This window comes from Solea senegalensis, linkage group LG2, assembly GCF_019176455.1.
Source record: "Solea senegalensis isolate Sse05_10M linkage group LG2, IFAPA_SoseM_1, whole genome shotgun sequence".
Lineage (NCBI taxonomy): Eukaryota > Metazoa > Chordata > Actinopteri > Pleuronectiformes > Soleidae > Solea > Solea senegalensis.
In genome coordinates this window covers 10,646,287-10,664,497 of record NC_058022.1, presented here as the reverse complement: position 1 = coordinate 10,664,497, position 18,211 = coordinate 10,646,287, and the positions used below count along the sequence as shown (strand labels likewise).

The following is an 18,211-nucleotide window of genomic DNA, read 5'->3' as shown; positions in this document are numbered from 1 at the left end:
GGCTCGTTTTCAAAGGAAAACAAACTCATCTTGCAAGCGTATCACGAACGACGTCGCATGTGAAGAGCGGGGGGTGGGGGGAAAACTAAACCAAACACGGAGTGAAAACGACCGTACTTATATCGCAATGAGTATTTTATCCGCCTTTGCTCTCTGCTATCGCCTTGTCTCTGTTTATATTTATTCCCCACATCGACATCCGTGCAGTGGACCACAGAACATATAGTTATACTTACAGTACATACAACACTTGCCCGAGAGAGAAAATATTTACAGTAATTTTCTACCCTGACATGGTAAGCTGAAATAGAGATTTTTATAGTGTATAGTAATGTGGAAATGCTGCATTGTTATCAAGTAATCAGAAAGGTCAAACCTCTCTCTCTCTCTGTCTCTCTTGCTTTGTAGAGACATGATGCCCAGTTTACAGGAATCCAGTTGGTCGGGATGCTGCGTGGCATCGCCTCGGGTATGAAGTATCTCTCTGACATGGGATACGTTCACCGGGACCTGGCGGCTCGAAACATCCTGGTCAACAGCAACCTGGTGTGTAAAGTGTCAGACTTCGGCTTGTCCCGGGTGCTGGAGGACGACGCGGAGGCTGCGTACACGACCAGGGTGAGCTGAGAAGTATACACACAAACCAAGGAAATAAGTGTCAGCATTATTGTATTTCTTCACAAATGCATAGTTTTATATGCAATCTCCTGCCCTGCACACACACACACACACACACACACACACTACAGCCCTCTGCCATGGGAAGAGAGAGGAACACAGAGGCAAAAAGTTGTGTGATAAGACCAACACAAATCCATAAAAGCCCCCAAATCTCCAGGTCACTGCACAGAAATGACAGCATACAACAGCTGGGAAACTGTGGAGAACACCATTGCAAGCACTGTGTGTGTGCAATGATGGAATGCATCACATTGATAGGACGTTTTGTGTGTTCCTCAACTTCCCTGTCAGTGCTTTGTAGAATTTGTCAATGCTAAAGACGCAGGTTATCGAAAGCCTCCCTAAAAGAGCTGAAGTAAAATACTTTCACGCTGTCCAAATGAATGGAAGTCCGTGCACGTCCTTAAAAGGATAGCTGTGCAAACCTGTGTGTGTGTGTGTGTGTGTGTGTCCTTCACACACCATCATGGGACCCTGTGGTGTGGTAGATCATGCGTGCATCCCTGTGAAACACTGTATAATTAGCTGGCACAGTGTTGCTTGTAAAATAAACAGTCAGTGTACCATTTGCCTTTCTCCCAGAAACACACAATCTGAAATAAAGAGGCAGAATAATAAACTCCACTGGCATTTGACAGTAACTGACAATGTGCCACGTGCGCACACACACACACACACACACACACACGCATGGATGCATGCATGCATGTAACAAGTACGGTACACGTTTGTGCATCTCGCACTTTTAGCCCCTTTGTGCCGCAGATGGTGACCGCGAGGACAGTGTGTCCGTCTGCACTTTGTATTATGTTTTCTTTATGGAACAATCCTGTGTGATTGTGTGTTTATATGTGTCATAGATTCCTAATTTCCTTTGGGGTCATGCAAGTCTGCGTGTCTGCGTGTGAGAAAGAGACCAGGCTGGAGCCGAGTGACTTCGCCAATGACTCTGTTAGCTTTGGCTGCCGCTGGCCTTCTTTCCCCAGCTCGGTTTTCCTCCACTTGTCCTGGTTCTCTGCAAAGATGACAAACGCAATAGACAACACACGCCACTGATGCAGTTTGATGAATGAGTTTTTCTATGGCCGATGTTGACGTTCTTAGAGTTGATATTGACACGTTTTGATTCAAACTGAGCGTGATCAATATTTTTACGACCCTAAAGCTCAACGGTTTTCACATGCCGGATTTTAAGGGAAGAAAAAAAAATCAAGTACCTTATATTTCTGTTGGAATGTTTATACTTGTCAGTGTGCGAAAGAGAATCAATCAATGGGACACTCAACTTTTCCACTGCGAGTCAGTTCCATGAGGCTCAGCAGCTCCTGTGGGCAACATGAAGCAAGTTTCACTGCGCGCCGTCCACACCACACAGTGAATAATAGCGATACTATTTCAGATAAGTGTTACAGTTGTGGGACTGAGGTTGACATCACCGTGCGCAGTCCAAACCACAGAGCCCATGTGGGTTGACAGATGTAGGCCTTTACATGCGACATACACATGTGCCTTTATTGTATATTTTATTTCCCTAGAATACAACTAGGGGCCACGCCGTCTAAAGTTGCAGTAATTTGTAATATTTAAAATCCTCACATTTACACCACATTTCCCACGTTGTTGTCAGCCAACACGCTGAGAAATTCAGTTTGATACAGTGGGCTCTGATATCTGAATATAAAAGACCTCAGACCATATTCTGATTTATTCAGTGGCACACTGACAGACTCTTTCATTGTGTTCTCACTTTCTTCTCTCGTAGGGAGGTAAGATCCCCATTCGGTGGACGGCACCAGAGGCCATTGCCTACAGGAAGTTTACATCAGCCAGTGATGCTTGGAGTTACGGCATTGTGCTCTGGGAGGTGATGTCATATGGGGAGCGGCCATACTGGGAGATGTCCAATCAGGATGTAAGTACTGCCAAGTTACCCAGTTCCTTAAGCAGGAATGTCTGTGTGGTGCACCTTCCCAGTGTTGCCAACTTGGCACATTTGACAAGTTTCATTCGAGTGTGCGAAGGCAGCGGCAACTCTCACTGCCTCACATTTGATGTTTATTTAATGCTCGGAGTGGTGTGAAGAGACCAAGAGGCTAATCAGAGGGAGACATGACGCGGCGGCACTCGGGCAAGTCCGTGAACAATAAAGGAACTAACGGATTTAGAGGACGTTCAAATATTTAGAACCAGTTTCTTGCGTCTTCCATCCTCCACATGACGGTTGCGAGGGGCGCTGGTGCCAATCCCCGCTGACACAGGGCAAGAGGCGGGGTACATCTTGTACAGGTCATCAGTCCATCTCAGGGCCACATCCACTCTCATACTCACAGTTAATTTAGAGTGTCCAATTTCCCCCAAATCTCAGTGTTTTTGGACTGTGGGAGGAAACTGGAGAACCCCGAGAAAAAACCTCCACACACACACACGGAACAGAAAGGCCCGTGTTCAACTTTTTTGAGCATATAATAACACACACTTTTGACTGTATCTCATTATGTCATATTTTCTATCTTTGCTTTTCCCCTTCATATGAAAAGGTAATAAAAGCTGTAGATGAGGGCTACCGTCTCCCCCCGCCCATGGACTGTCCAGCAACCCTCTATCAGCTGATGTTGGACTGCTGGCAGAAGGAGAGGAATAACCGGCCCAAGTTTGAACAGATAGTCAGCATCCTGGATAAACTCATACGCAACCCCGGTAGCCTCAAAATCACAGCCAACACTACATCCAGGTAAACCTGTGAATACTGTAACTTTACACACTGTTATTGTACATGTTTAGTGGATAATATGACCAGGGCTGATAGAAAAAGGATATACATGTCTTTTCTGCTCAGTGGATGCCTGTTTGCACAGGAACTCTTCTTCCTTCCTAACTAACTCCTCCCCTTTTATTGTCCTTAAACTATTTCATTGAATATTTATTTATTTTCTCATGCGCTCTAATTATATATTCCCTCCCTTACTTTTTCACTTACTTTGTCCCTCCTCCTCTACCCACCCTTTGTGCCTCCTCTGTCCTTTGTTGGGACAGGCATTGTCTCCCAGGGGGCCATGGGGGAACCAGGCCAGCGCATGTACAGTTGTCACTTCTATGCCGGGTATGGGAACATGCATTAGGTCTACAGCAGGCGACTATGGTATTATGGAGACGTCAATGCTCATAACATTGACTAATGATTTCTTAAGAAAGTGAAAATAGGTCCCTTGGAGTTTGCATGTAATTTTCCTGATTGCCTTTTAACACAGAGCGAGCACAGGCTGGCCGACAGAGGCGGCTATCGTGATTTATGAGAATAGTGTGTGCGTGTGTGTGTGTGTGTGTGTGGTGGCAGCAGTAGCACAGCAGGAGCAGCTGCACTCAGCTCCACACACCTCGTTTGTCTCAGGCTGTCCTGGCTGGTTAATGGAGCACCCCCCCTCCTCCTCAAAGCCCAGACCGAAGCCCACTACCAAAGTAGAGCATCTGGAGAGTTTGGGGCTGGGACCAGGTCAGAGTTTAGTGTCCCTGCACGGACGAAGAGGGACTGGAGTCACTGGGCCAAGGTTGGCCCGTAAGAGACTAATTATGGGGCCAATTATGGGGCCAGTGAGAATCAAGTTAGGGTTAGAGGCTGCCGTCTATACTATTGGCTTTACTGTGTGACTAAATGTGAGATTACAGTTATGCTCAAAACGGAAAGACTGTTCCCTTCATGTGCGTTGATTTGTGCGGTGTCACTAATGCACTGCTGCAGATGGAGATGGTTTTTAAACCCTTTCTCTTTAGGACTAAATGAAAAGCTTCTGTGAATCTACCAATAAATCAACACTGTAAGATCACTTACACTGTGCTTCATTTTAAAATCAACTCTGTCCAGTAAATGCGGATCTTTGGTTCCTTTTAAGTTGTTACGGCGGAGGTGGAAATTATGCTGAAACAAGAGCTAACGAGTTTCCTGTTGTAAGGCTGGAACTGAGCTAAGATCTATGTTCATGTGTATTTTGGCCCAGAACGGTTTCTCTTGGTAAAGTGACACCAGTAACTGAACCAAAGATCAGAAATATAAAGGCACACTATCAGGAAACGTCCTCCGTTAGTAGAATAAATCAAAAAGCCAAATGGTCTAAGCAGAAGTCTATGGGATCGGGAAATAAACGAAACTTTATTATTAAAAATCTACAGAGAATCTCAAGCCGATGCATTTAAATCAAGCATTTAAATTAGGAATCATGCATGTTCGACTGGAATCGAATTCAAAATGTCACACTCGAAAAAATTTAGGTTAATAGCTTCCCTCAGACCACCTGAGCGGTATTGATTCAAACTACATCATATTCATCACATCCAGCCGAGGCAGTGGTCACGTATCAAATTCTCAACTAATAGGGTTGACATTGGCCCCGTGTATCAATCGAACCTCTCCGAGTGACACCCTGGGAACTGTCCCAGTAACACAGCGAGAGGTGAATTCCTCCCACACTGTCCCATGAATGTGTTCATGCTCTACTCCGCATCTACCTCATTCCTCCCCCGAGAGCTTTAAAACAAGAAACTACACCGCCCTGGTTATTTAGAGGTCAAAAGAATGAAATATTGAGCAAAAGAAGGGACGGGAAATGAAAACTAGAAAGAGGGTGGGCTGTGTTCCTTCTCCGGTGTATTTATACATCCCACTGTTGGAGCCGTTGTTTTCTGCAGTGTTTTATGGTGTGAAGTCCATGAGGGGTTTTTGAAAACCTCCTCTGCCCTCAGACCGATGCTTTCTTTTCTCTTTATTTTACCCTTCATCACGTCCCTCAGTTTCTCCGTTTCCTCTCCAGTCATCTTGTCTCTCGAGCTGCTGGGGGAGATGTTGCTGAGAATGTAACAACAAAGGAAACAAAGAAAACGATATGGCACGGGAGACAAGGTCATTTGCAGTTTACCTCTCGGAGGAGACGCGGAGAGGGGTAAAGTAAGCACAGGGGGAGAGGAGATATGAGAAGGTGTGGAGGAAAGGATCAATAATCCTCTTTTTAAAAATAGCAACATTTGTATACTGACAAACCAAGGGTTAAAAACGGAGAATTATATTTTGTTTTTCCAGAAAGACCAGGAGAAAGAAAGAAAGAAAGATTTTTTCTCACTCCTCCTCCCCATGCAAACCGTCCCTACTGTCTATAATTCCCTTTTTTCTTACAAACCAGTCTCTCCAGGGGGTCCTGGGGGGCCCCGGCATTTTGACAAGCCTCTGATCTGGCAGGAAAAGACTCAATAATTGTAACAACACCCACTCCACCATCTTTTTTTCCCCCCCTTTTATCTTCATTTTTCCCTGCCTTAGTTTGAGATGCAGAGCCACTTTTGTGTGGGCCTTCTGACATTGTTGCCTGATGGAAGCGTGTCAAATGTCTGTTTTAACATCCATTTAATTGTATTTTATTTCATTTTTTTCAATCTAAATATATTGAATCGGCATCAACGAGAATAATTCATTAAGAATGATATTCATTTGAAAATGATTAAGAAAAATCCATTTCAGGAGAGTTGTAAGGATGCACCATTTTCATCCCCTGAAGGTAATACCTCCTAGATCTTTGACACACAATGGCTCCAAAATTCCCTGCCAATCCGAATCAGTCAGGTATTTTAATGAATTTATTTACAAGGCTATGAATAGTCTTCAACAACTTCCCCTTTTCCTGTCCTGTGCTGCCAAGGCTCTATTTCCCCTGTGTGTGTTTGTGCCTCTCTTGACGTAGATGCCTTTATCTAATCTGTAAGTTAGGTGCAGCTTGTGCCTTTTCAACCTCGCCAATAAGCACAGAAAAAAAGTGATCTCACCATTATTTGGTTATTGTTTGTGTTGTAGGTTCCAGTTTGTTCTCATGTGCTCTGACCTAGTTTTCCATCTCTCGTTGCCTTGATGTGATCAGGTTTCACAGAAACAAAAAACAACAGTTTTATTAAACCCAGCATCGGTGGTGACATCATAGATCAGACACTGATAAAGGAAGTAGCTTTTCTTTATCATTCTCAGCCTCGCCACCCGCTCCCGTCGTTGCTCTGTGTGTGTCTTTCCCCCTCGTCCTTCCTCTTCCTTCGGCAAACATCAATCAGAGGCGGTCAGAGCGGTGCCTGCAGCCGTTCCTTCACCCTCTACTGTTGACTGAGCACTCTGAAGCTCAAAGCAGTTCTTTTAATTTGATTTGATCCAATTGAAACCATCAAGTCTAATCAAATCTAATATTGGAATTTACTGCCGTGCGTGGTACATGAACTGCAGGAAACAGTAATGAAATTAGACAGAAACCGATGCCGCTTTTGTTAGCAATCTTGTTCTTGAATATGTTTAATATGTGATAGAATCGCTGTGTGTTGTTGTGACACATGCGGGCTGAGTACATGGTTGCACGTGGTTGCATGTACGGATATGAAAGCACAGTGTGTGCATTATGTTCACCATCGAGTGAAACAGTAGAGTTTAAAAGGACAAAATGTCATTTCTCGTAAACAAAAATAAAAAATAGGCCCAGCTTCTTTACCTCCGCTGCTACATCCTGTGTCAAATTCAATTTTTTAAAGAAAGGAAAAACCCGGACCTGAGTAAAACTACGACAAATAGTCTTATCAAAGCATGTCTATTTGCTGACAGTGTCCTGTACTCCTGTTCTACCAGCGATGCTCCTGCGTTGGTCCCTGTAAACGGATCCTGCAACATGCTGCGAAATGTTGTCGCTGCCCACCTAGCTTTTTGTGAGCTCTGTTTCCATCCTGGCATCCACCTGCAGGATATAGAGTCACACATTAGGGAAGTTTATTTTTATCGCTACCATTTCTCGTCCGCAACACTGCTGACTTGCTGTATCCTAAAAGGACAAGGTCAGCGTCAAGGCACTAAATATCAATACGGTACAAACCGTAGTCACGTGGATGAAGCAGCGTGGGCCTGCCCGCAAAATTGTGCTTGAATGGGGATCTGCAGTAGAAGGTTCCTCTCTCAGTAACCTTGTGTTCCTAAAACTGTTATCGCCACTTATATCAAGTAGAGGACAATTGTCCAGGTCGTGTGTCCTGTAAGACAATTATAACTGAACTGCTTCTTCCTCTCTGTCTTCTCAGGCCTGCCAATTTGTTGTTGGACAGGAGCAGTTCAGAGGTTCCTTCCATGGGGACGATGGGCGACTGGATGGATGGAATGAGGACTCTGCCCTGCAAGGAGGCCTTCTCTGGGGTCAGCTACAGCTCCTGCGACACCCTGGCCAAAACCTCCACAGAGTAAGGCAACAAACGCACGCATTAGGTCTCTCTGCCTATTCTTGTCACTAAGAGGCTCTCGGTAAAAGAAAACACGCACACACACACACACGCTCTTGTTCTCAGAAAGTAAAGAGCGCTTTAGAACCCTGACTAAAAGTGTCCAGTCGAGACTCGTGGTAATTTACTGTATAATGACAGGCCTTTAGCCATGCTCTCAGTGTTGCAAATAACGGGCACAGAAGGAGCAGGTGAGAGCATGAAAAGAAAGAGAGAAATCGAAAAAGCAAACAAGAGATGAGGGGGTGGGAGGTGTAATGGTGAGTTTCAGAAAGTATAGACAGTGGGGATGAGAGGCAAGAAAAACAGACAGAAAAAAAGAATATACTGTAGGTTTTAAAGAAAATATTTGGGGGTTAGTGTTTATACGATATTCACTGCACGAGGGGTATAATACAAATATTGCATCTATCAATACTATATCTACACAGTGTCTGTAGTAAATTGGTCTTCTAAACGTCAACTAAAGTACGGTAAAGCATCATGATCTGCATCGTGGATCAGTTTGTAAATATAAATCCCAAGCAAAACGATATTTGACTGGAAGGTTAGAATGATGAATGAACCCAAACTCAGTTTGGTGTGCAAAAAATGACAGGCGACAACTTTTCTATTCTAAATGTGTATTTTTCTCCCAACCTCTCTTGCTCTGATGACCTGCAGCTTATTAAACCTTTGTGGAATGTGACTTTGTAAAGTATTGGACTCTTTAAATCGTTGTGATCGAAGACGTCATTCCCTGTGGTAACGGCGGCAGCTGAGGCAGTGAGGATCCAATGATCTGTGTTGCTGCTATGGATGTAACTGCTGTACATAGTGTAAGACGATCCATTTATCATTTCTGGAGTCCATTGAAATACAGACATCGGTCTGTAATGTGTAATGCCTTAAGCTAAATTAGAGCTGCGGCTAACGATTATTTACATAATCGGTTCATCTGTCGATTATTTTCTCGATTAATCGTTTGGTCCATAAAATATCAGAAAACCTTAAAAAATGTTGATCGGTGTTCGTCAAACCTGGAAATGATTCACATTCAATTGTCAAATGTCTTGTTTTGTCCACAAACCCAAATTATTCACTTTTAATCATTTCTTTGTTACCCAGAGCAAAGAAATGAAGAAAATATTGACATTTAAGAAGCTTAAACAATCGGAAATCGTGTTTTAATCATGAAAAAAGCTTCAAACTGATGAATCGATTATCAAAATAGTTGTCGATTCATTAAGTACTCGATCAATTGTTTCAGCTCCCAAAGAAACATGGGCTGAGTCCAGTTTCCTTTGAGGAGAGCGCTTGCCTATGTGGAGGACACATTTTTTGCATTCCAGCAATTATAAGGTTTTTACGCTGCTGGGCTCCTCTCTCATTCCTCCACAGCTTTCTATGCTCCGTTTCGTCCCTCAAAGGTACAGGACTATACATTATTTTTTCCTCCAGACCTTAACGATTTAAAATTAATCAACAAATCTGTCATCGATGAAAACCTCTCCTCAGCCCAAGGATTATGAAACATCAAACAAAAAGCTTCCACAGCGGAGTGGGAAATCCACATCTGGGATTGACAAAGTACACTGCTGGATGAATTGCTGTTGCGTAACCTTGTACTGAAGAAATCGTATCAGTCCACAATGGTTTTTCTGTAGCTCGGCCCTAAATTGGATCACTGTAGTATTAATCCACTGAAGGCTGTAGCTAGGGCACTCAAGGCTAGCTCAGATACTAGGCTAGCAGCCTTGGCTAGGACTCTACATCGCTCAGTATAGATTGCTGTATTGATTTGTACAGTCTTAATCTAGTCCTTGATATTCAGCACAAGGCTTGGCAACGCACTGACCTCTAAGGAGCAGTAATCATACTTGGCGGCAGCGTGCTGACTCGTCCACGGGCGGAATGGAAGTCATTTCTTGAGACATGATAGAATCGAGTGATGAGGACTTATCATTTTGGCCGTTTTGTTGTTTTGTTTTTTTAACTTGACCAAATTGGCTGAACAAAGGGAAGCATTCTTCTTTTTTTTATGATTAACATTTTTTATTTTTCTCATTTCAACAATACAACAATACAGTAACGACAACCCACCCACTCCCTCCCCCCATCCAAGCCACCACCATCCATGCAAATTCCTTTCCTGGTTATCAACACAACCACTGTGCTCCCTCCCGATTATCTATCACACATACAACCACTGCATTAGTGTATACAAAACATAAAATATTTATAACAAAATAAGACTACAAACCAAATCAAAACCTCCATTAAAGAGACAATTCACCAACCAAAAAAATAAACAAATAAATAAAAATAAAAAAGTAATAATAAAAAGGGAAGCATTCTTAACACAGACAACGTTTTTTGTAGACCAACATATGCTACACAACGACAGTGTGGCTGGTAGTAGGTGTCATCACTCGCATAATTGCACCTACCTTGCAGCACAGATGGTGGATGTCCGCACCACAGTTCTACCGTCAAAAAACCCCCAGTCAAGTAGGTTTGTGTTTATTATTGCAGCTCTAAGTCCAACTAGAACACGGAGGGGGACTCCACAAATCCAAATGTTTACAACTCTCAATGGCAATTATTAATAGCCGTGTTTTAGGGTGATCACATTTGGAACGCGGTGTGTACACGGCGCCTCATTGCAATTCAAGAGAGACTCATTTGGGCAGACTAAAAAAACAAACAAAAAACACTGTCCTACACTACGCTCGTGCAGAATATACGTTCTTTATGCAAGAAAGAAAAAAAGAAATCACGCCACAAATCACACAGTTTCAGGCACCCGTGTGTATTCGTAAGTCGTTTGCAGCGGCTGCGTTCGTTTGCTTTCTGTTCATGAAAATCTTTCACGCCAGAGTTCACTGCTAACTAAACTCGAGGAGGAAAAACCCAAAAGAGGTATTGCAGTGGGATGATGGGAATTGTTGAATCAACAATGTGGCACGCTGCAGAAAGAAACTTTCAGCTGCTACTCTCTCTCATATAATTGTGTGTGTGTGTCTTTTAAGATTTAGTGATATTCTGTGCTTTGACTCTCAACAGAGCAGCTCTCCAGCAGAGCAGAGATTAATTATCATGTGTCAGTATTTCAAACGTAGCTGTAATGGTGTAACTGCTGCTATAATGAGGCTAGAACGGTGCACTGGAGACTTTTGGGGCTTTGTTTTATATATATATATATATATATATATGTATATATGACTTCACCGTTCATCCCCTATGTTGTAATCCATCATAACATTGTTATCTTGTCGTCTTGCAGTTGATATTATGGCGTGGTATATGTATTTTGTTTGCTTTTCAAATGTAATTGAACTGATGGTCAGTCCACAGATATTTCTCCCTCCTGCCTCTTGTTCCACTATGTAAATCTGATAATGATTAATCATTATATCCCAAAAGAATCTATCATGACCTCGGCATCGCCTCGCAAAAACGCCCCTTTTCTGTGAACAATGTATGATTTGGATTTATGTTTTTAATTCACATGCAATCTTGAGGTGTTTTTTTTTGTTTTTTCTTCCAGTAAATATGGGATTTTCTATATATGAGGTCATAAATGCTTTGCTATCATGTCCACAGCACTTTTATTGACTTATAGGATATATAGTATAGATGATGACACTCATTGTGCTTCAGATGCCATCCTGGAGAGACGGCATATCTGTGTCAACCAGTGCAATGTATTAATGTTGGTGGGCCTGGCTGTGTCTCAGTAGAGTGGTTCTGACGGAGGTCCACGTGACACCTGCCACATGCCCAGAATGGGAGCCGTCCATGGGGATCACCACTCTCTAATGTCCAGCTCCTCTACGCCCCCTCAGGCTCTGGATGGTGGGTGGTGGATGAGGGCCTCGGCCCCCGATGCCTGGGACCAGTAACTTTCCTTCAGAACCACTGATTGGCTTTCACTCTGATTTGTAAAGGGATAGTTAGTTAGCATGGAGTGTATCGAGCTGCATAGTTAAGTTTCCATGGCAGCTCAATTTAGCTGACGATATTTGTCTTAAAATGTTCATTCATGTTTTGTGTGTGAATGAAAAGGAAGCGCTAATGTCGCTCTTTCATCGAGCTCAAATAGTGTGTTTATTGTACTGCTTCCAGTTACAGCACTATCCCTTTATATTTGACCACAAAGTGAAGCAAAGTCTGTGATTTTCTGGTGGGGTGTTTTTTTGTGTGTGTGTTTAAACCTGTGCTGCACTGTCTGCTCTGGCAAACTAAATCTTCAGCTTGCGTATTACAAAATGCATCTGTTTTTACGTAAAATATCTAGATCTCTTTAGCTGAGTGAGTTTGTTCTAAAAGAATAAACACACGCCCCCACCTCAACTGCAACCCCACTGCTTTTACTAATGCAACATCATCATCATTTGACAAGGTGCAATAATGTGCTTTCACCAATGCTGTGTGTATTTATTATGCAGTTAAAAGTTGTTTTTATCCGTGTGCAAACTAACGTCTGTGTTTATTTGGTATGTATGACGTATAATAACATGTATACAACTGATAGTGTTTGAAACTTTTTTTCTTACACCCCGATTGCATGTACAGTGAGTCACTAATCTTTACACGGAGTAACTAAGTATTAATAACATATACATCTGATTTACTGTGCTATGTTCCACACAGGAACCAGTGCTGCTCCTCTCCAGCTTTTACTGTCAAAGGAATCCAGCTTTAGGAAAATAGGTTTCTTTCACTGCTGAGGTCCATATGACAGGGTCATAATAGCAGCTGTCAGTGTATAGTCCCACAGGCCCACCTCTCTCTTTGTTAGTGATGGAGAGTGGGTGGCACACACACATACACACACACACACACCTCCTTCAGAGATATGTGTTAGCACAGTGGCCTTCTGGGAAATGCAGTCCTTTGTGAATGGCAGCTTCATGGGAAAGTGAAAGGAGCAGCACTGGGAGCATGTCATTAAATGCCGTGTGGGTGTCAAAGCTTCATCACTAACGAAGCTTTTCATCTTCTTTTTTTTTTCCCTCCTCCTCCTCCTCGTCTACCTCACTGTTGTCTCTCCCTCTCTCTTCCTCTCCTTCACAACCAGGGATCTGAAAAAGTTTGGAGTGACTATTGTAGGACCGCAGAAGAAGATCGTGAGCAGCCTCAAAGCCCTAGATTCCCACACCAAGGACGGCCCAGTACCTGTTTAAAACATGAACCCACCCGTGTGTCTGTGTTAAAAGACTTGACACAGTGGCTGCGTATCCAAACTAGAAATGGATGGATATGGAGGGAGAATATATGAGTCAGGTGAGGAGGGCTTTCATTGTTTGGAAGACACTTTTTTTAGTCCTGCTGGAGGACGAGGAGGAATACAGCGTAGATCTGACTCTTCAACCCTCCATCCCTCCATGCCCAAGATGAGATGCCTTACAGACTAATCGGAGAGAAGGCGGGGCAGAAGACAGCCAAGGGGGGTGGTCAGTGAGACCTGGTCAGGGATTCAAACTCGGGCTTGGACGCAGGGGATGGACTGGACTAACAAAGAAGCAGCAGCTCTTATATCAGCATCAGCTTCCCTTGACTGCTAAAAGGGTTCAGGCAACACTGACGGACGGTTTCTTCACACCAGCCTGTGGTGTGAGGCGGTGAAACAGCTAAGATGCCTTGAGTGGAGGTGCCTGGCAGACAACAGCAACTCACCTGAAGGTGGACTGCTCCCCCCCCCACACACACACACACACACACCCCGTCCTGGACTAATGAAGGCGTGAGATTTTCTCGTAACTACCTACATTACTGTCTCTATCCACGAGACACACACCGAGACAATATCCGAGCCATTTTACTCTGTAGCTCTAACCTATAGCATTTGCATTGAGTTGACATTTCACATACAGTAAAAAAAAAAAAAAGCAATAATAATAATAATAATGATTATCAGTTAAGTAGTCTGTCACATTTATAACGTCGTGAGCGCTGTGCTTTGACGGTGCAGGGGCCGTAACATAGCCACATCCATGTTCCGTGTGCTTATGAGCAGAGACTGTACACTTTTATTGCTGTTCCTGCAGTTGAATGACCTTTGTGAGAAATCTCAGGATGCATACTTTTTGGGTCTAATTTCATGAACAAGGAGGAACAGAGCGAAAGAGAGAGAGAGAGAGAGAGATGATATATAGAAAACAATGAGAGTGCAGGTTAAGAGAGAAGGTAGCAAGAAAAAAGTTGGAAGCGGCAAAGGAGAAATTGATGAGAGGGGGGAAAAAACAACTTAAATAAGATGAAGCAGTGCAATTTCTCTGCTGTTTTGTGGAAGTGTTTCAAAACTAGGAAAGAGTTTGTACTTGAGATTCCCTCCTCGGGTAAGCAGATGGACATCAGCCCCACGAAACATCAGGTATAATCTCCTTAACCAAGACGTTGATGTGTTCTCATTCACCGTCTTTCCCGCCGCTTCTCGCTGAGAGTGTAAACATAATATAGTCGATATGCTTTTGTCTGAATCCGTAACTTACTAAAAAAAAAAAAAGCCACTTGGGATCTGTCTTCAAAGGGATTTTTGTTCTAGTTTGAAATGAATCAGCTGTTAATTCATTCATCTCTGTCGAGCGAATGCAAAACATAGAGTGCTGACGTGTATAAGTTTAGCGACGAATCGTGCATGCTGTGGCTGAATATCCCTCGCCTCACCCTGGCCTTCCAAGTGTGTTGGAGAACCTATGTAGCCTTCAGTTGGACCCGGGCCTTTAAAACCATGTTGAATCTGTCCCTTACTACAGTACATTGTTTCTAGTCACGAAAACATTGCTCTTAATCCATAAATCTCAGTGTGTTGAAGGCAAAAAAAAGGAGAGTGCCTCCTGTACTGTAGCTTTGCATAGGGTTGGTTCACGATGGGATCGTCAAGCAAAAAAAAAAAAAAGCTTCATTTGTTTTGTTTTTTTATCCAAGTCCTGATTCTTTTTCAGTGTTCTCACTGGGACATGGTGTGGAAAAGAGAGCTCCAACACTTTCTGAGATAGTATCCAAGCACAGGATGAGATTTCCTCAAGGCACCTAAGAACAAAGATTATTTTCTTTTGCAATGAAATACAAACTTAAAGACGTCAGTCTCCTGCTCCGATGTCACCCATTCAATGAGTATTTCTAAACGGGTACTTTGGTACTTTGTGCCGTTGGATGGGTGTCATTCGATCACAGGGGTGCCATCGTCTTTAAGCTTGTTCCAAGCACTTACTTTACAATTTTTAAGCACTTTGAATGGAAATATTTCTGCCTTGGCTGTAAATTAAAATTATCTAATGAATGGAGGGGGGTGATTAAGGTGCTTTTAGGAAATCCAGCCCTGTTCACTGTTACCAGTCGTTCCTCTGTTACTTGGTCTACCTGTGGATGCTGCTGTTGCTGCTACGTGTCTGAATTAGCATGTACATACCGTAAAACCATCGTAATCATAGCAACTAGCACTACAGATCCCACTCTATGTACACGGTCATCCGTCTTGGTACAAATGTTTGTATGTATAAGAGAAATAAATAAAAAAAAAAAAACTGTGCAACATTTTAATTAAAAAAAAAAAGAAAAGAAAAAGAGACACAAATCATCTGTATTATATTTTATCTTATTTTCAATTATAGTTGTCATCTCTGGTTGTTTTTTCTACAATAAAAAGGTAATTATGGTTATTTTATTATTTATTTGTTAACATTATACGGAGCAATGTTGGTTTCTCTTTGGTAGCATATACGGTAAATTATGTGTTAGTGCTATCTGTGTTGGGTTTTTTTTTTTCCGACTCACTTTATAATCCTGAGACATCTGAGAGAGCAATACTGTTATAATGCATACCTGTATCCAGATTCCTTTGTTTCTGTCTCGAGACTGACTTGTGTCTTGTGTGAGAGTTTTACGTGTGCAAATGTAGATGGCCTTGTCTACTAATGTAAAATGATTTGTAGTGGAAACATTTATATTTTTATAATAAATATTCACAAAATATTTTCCAAAAAATGGATGATGATGATGATGATGATAGACCGGCTTCTGTGTGTCTATTTTATGACTTGATGAAACTAAATACTGACACATAAATTAAGTTTTCCCCCTTTCAAGTGGAAGCGTATTCCCATATGTGAGTGGAACACTCGTAAATCGGGCGTCATCTTTTTATTTTACATTCCACTATTTTGGCATGTGCCGTCTTCCGAATAAAAGCCACCGATCATCCGACTGACGTGTGTAGTTTAAAGGACAGGTGCTTCAAATCACCGAGGTCACGGGGAAATCAATTTTGAACAGAGTCCATGGAAAGTTCTTTCATATCCAAGACGGACCTTCACCACCAATATCCTCACTCGGGGAAATAGTCACTACAAAGTAGAGGAAACGTTTGGATGATGTGTGTAAAAATAAACGCACACTGTGAGCATGGTCAAATTTGCACAGCCTACTTTGCATCTTTACAAAATTATCATTTTCATCCGACGACTTGGAAAAAATGACAGTTTCACCATTTGTTTTAACTTTGCATTCAACACATTTCCTTTCACATAAAATCATTTTTATTTATTTTTTAATCCTGGATTTAAGGTTTCTTACATTTGTCTGCACAAAAGTGGAATATTCTGGAAGTCATTTTACCTTGATATTTTTAATGAATACAATTCCCACGAGCTTTATGTGTAAAATATAAGCAATTCCTTCAGTTTTTAATCAAATGTTTTTGTTACTGAATCTTAGCCACAGTTAAAGCATTACCATATTTTACTGTATAGTTGTTCTGTTGCAATATAATGTTTGTATTGAATGTTTAAAAACAAAATTTTTTTTATTGTCCACTATCTCAGTCACCAGTTGTCTTCTATAACACTTTATACATACAGAACGTATGAGCTGGACTCATTTTTGTCCACATCTGTTAACAGGCGTCCTATACCCAAACTCAGCCCCCGTTTCTAATCTCATCCACCATACCATCAACTCCCCATTTCCTGGGCCACATCTAATAAAGTTTCTTGTTTCTGAGCGTACATCGGTTATAGCCGATTTGTCGTATGATTTTAGTGTGGAAGGTCTGCTTTTTCTCTCTGCTCGCTGACTGGAGGAAGATGAGAGGTGTCAGACATGGGAAAGAGTGATGGTCGCTCTGCTCTGTGTTGAAATGTTGACACTATCCAGATGTTCCGCAGCAGATGTGCACAGAGAGAAATCAGGACATTGCCCTCCGAAGTCAGGAAACAATGAGCACAGTATGCAAGACAACACCGCCAATTTGGTCTTGTTTTTATCTGTAAAACCTCGATGGCTCGGAAACCACCGGGTGATGGGAAAGACAGAGGGAGAGGGCGGAAGTGTGGGGGAGGAAAGGGGTGAAATAGGGAAAGGAGGAGCTGAGGAGGATGAAACTATGAAGAGGAGGGTATAGAAGGCAGGTGTGCAAGATGTTTGCAGCCTGTGTCATTTCTGTCCAAGTAGATTATATGAACAATGGCATAGGAGAAGATTAACAAGTTCTACTTGGCAGCGTGCCGATGAAATGCTCCCCTTGCTGCTGCAGACACAGAATGCAATGTTCCACTTGGAGAGTAATGATAATGAAAGAACAAAAACTTGATTCATTCCCCTCCTGAACAGCAGTGCAGTAAGACATATTGCCTGAAGCTCGCTTTTTGACATCCAGCATTGTTTTTCTTTAAATGATGGTTTGAACGTCTCAGAACCACCACTGACATCTTTACAGATGATCCCAACGTTCTTTTTCAGGCCCTGCATGTTTTTCCAACTTGCTGACTTAAGATAGTACTTAGTTTTGTTTTGTGTTTTATTGTTGTTTTGAGTTAAGATTCAAGATTCTTTGTTTTGCCATTTGTGCATAAATCCAATACACATAGGAATTTCTTGTACAGAAGCTCCCTGGGAGCCCAGCAAGAAAGGATCACAGAGGAAAGGAAAGGTGCTTAAAAATAATCTGCAAAAGAAGAAATAGAAAAAAAAAGAAGTAACAAAAAGTGAAAACTTGTTTTCGTTGGCTTCATTATAACATACTCGCTGTATTGTGTGATTGTTGATTTGTTGTCTCCATGTCTCATCTCTCCTTGTGACTCCTTCTCTCTATATATTTTGATTGGTCTGTCAAGCACTTTGCAACATCTGTTCAAAAAAACTGTTATACAAATAAGTTTATTATTATTATTTGTTTATTTTTGTTTCATTTTTCAGTGTGTCAGCCATTCCATCCATCGAAGGTGTAGATGAATGAAATTCGGCCTGCGCTCATTTTTTATTTTTATTT

The 18,211-nt window shown here is 42.2% G+C and overlaps 1 protein-coding gene across 4 annotated transcripts in view; it reads left to right on the top strand.

Moving 5' to 3' along the window:
• Positions 1–14,757, top strand: part of epha3 (eph receptor A3) — an 80,121-nt gene extending 65,364 nt beyond the window's left edge. For 2 of the 4 annotated variants that reach the window (XM_044013395.1, XM_044013387.1), the window contains 5 exons: positions 409–618; positions 2,444–2,593; positions 3,219–3,412; positions 7,765–7,920; positions 13,022–14,757. In XM_044013395.1, the coding sequence (XP_043869330.1) occupies positions 409–618; positions 2,444–2,593; positions 3,219–3,412; positions 7,765–7,920; positions 13,022–13,127 (816 nt within the window). In that variant the 3' untranslated portion in view covers positions 13,128–14,757. Of the gene's footprint in view, positions 1–408; positions 619–2,443; positions 2,594–3,218; positions 3,413–7,764; positions 7,921–11,678; positions 11,797–13,021 lie in introns of all 4 variants that reach the window. The other 2 variants (XM_044013413.1, XM_044013405.1) reach the window with 2 other exon arrangements.
• Positions 14,758–18,211: the final 3,454 nt, after the last annotated feature.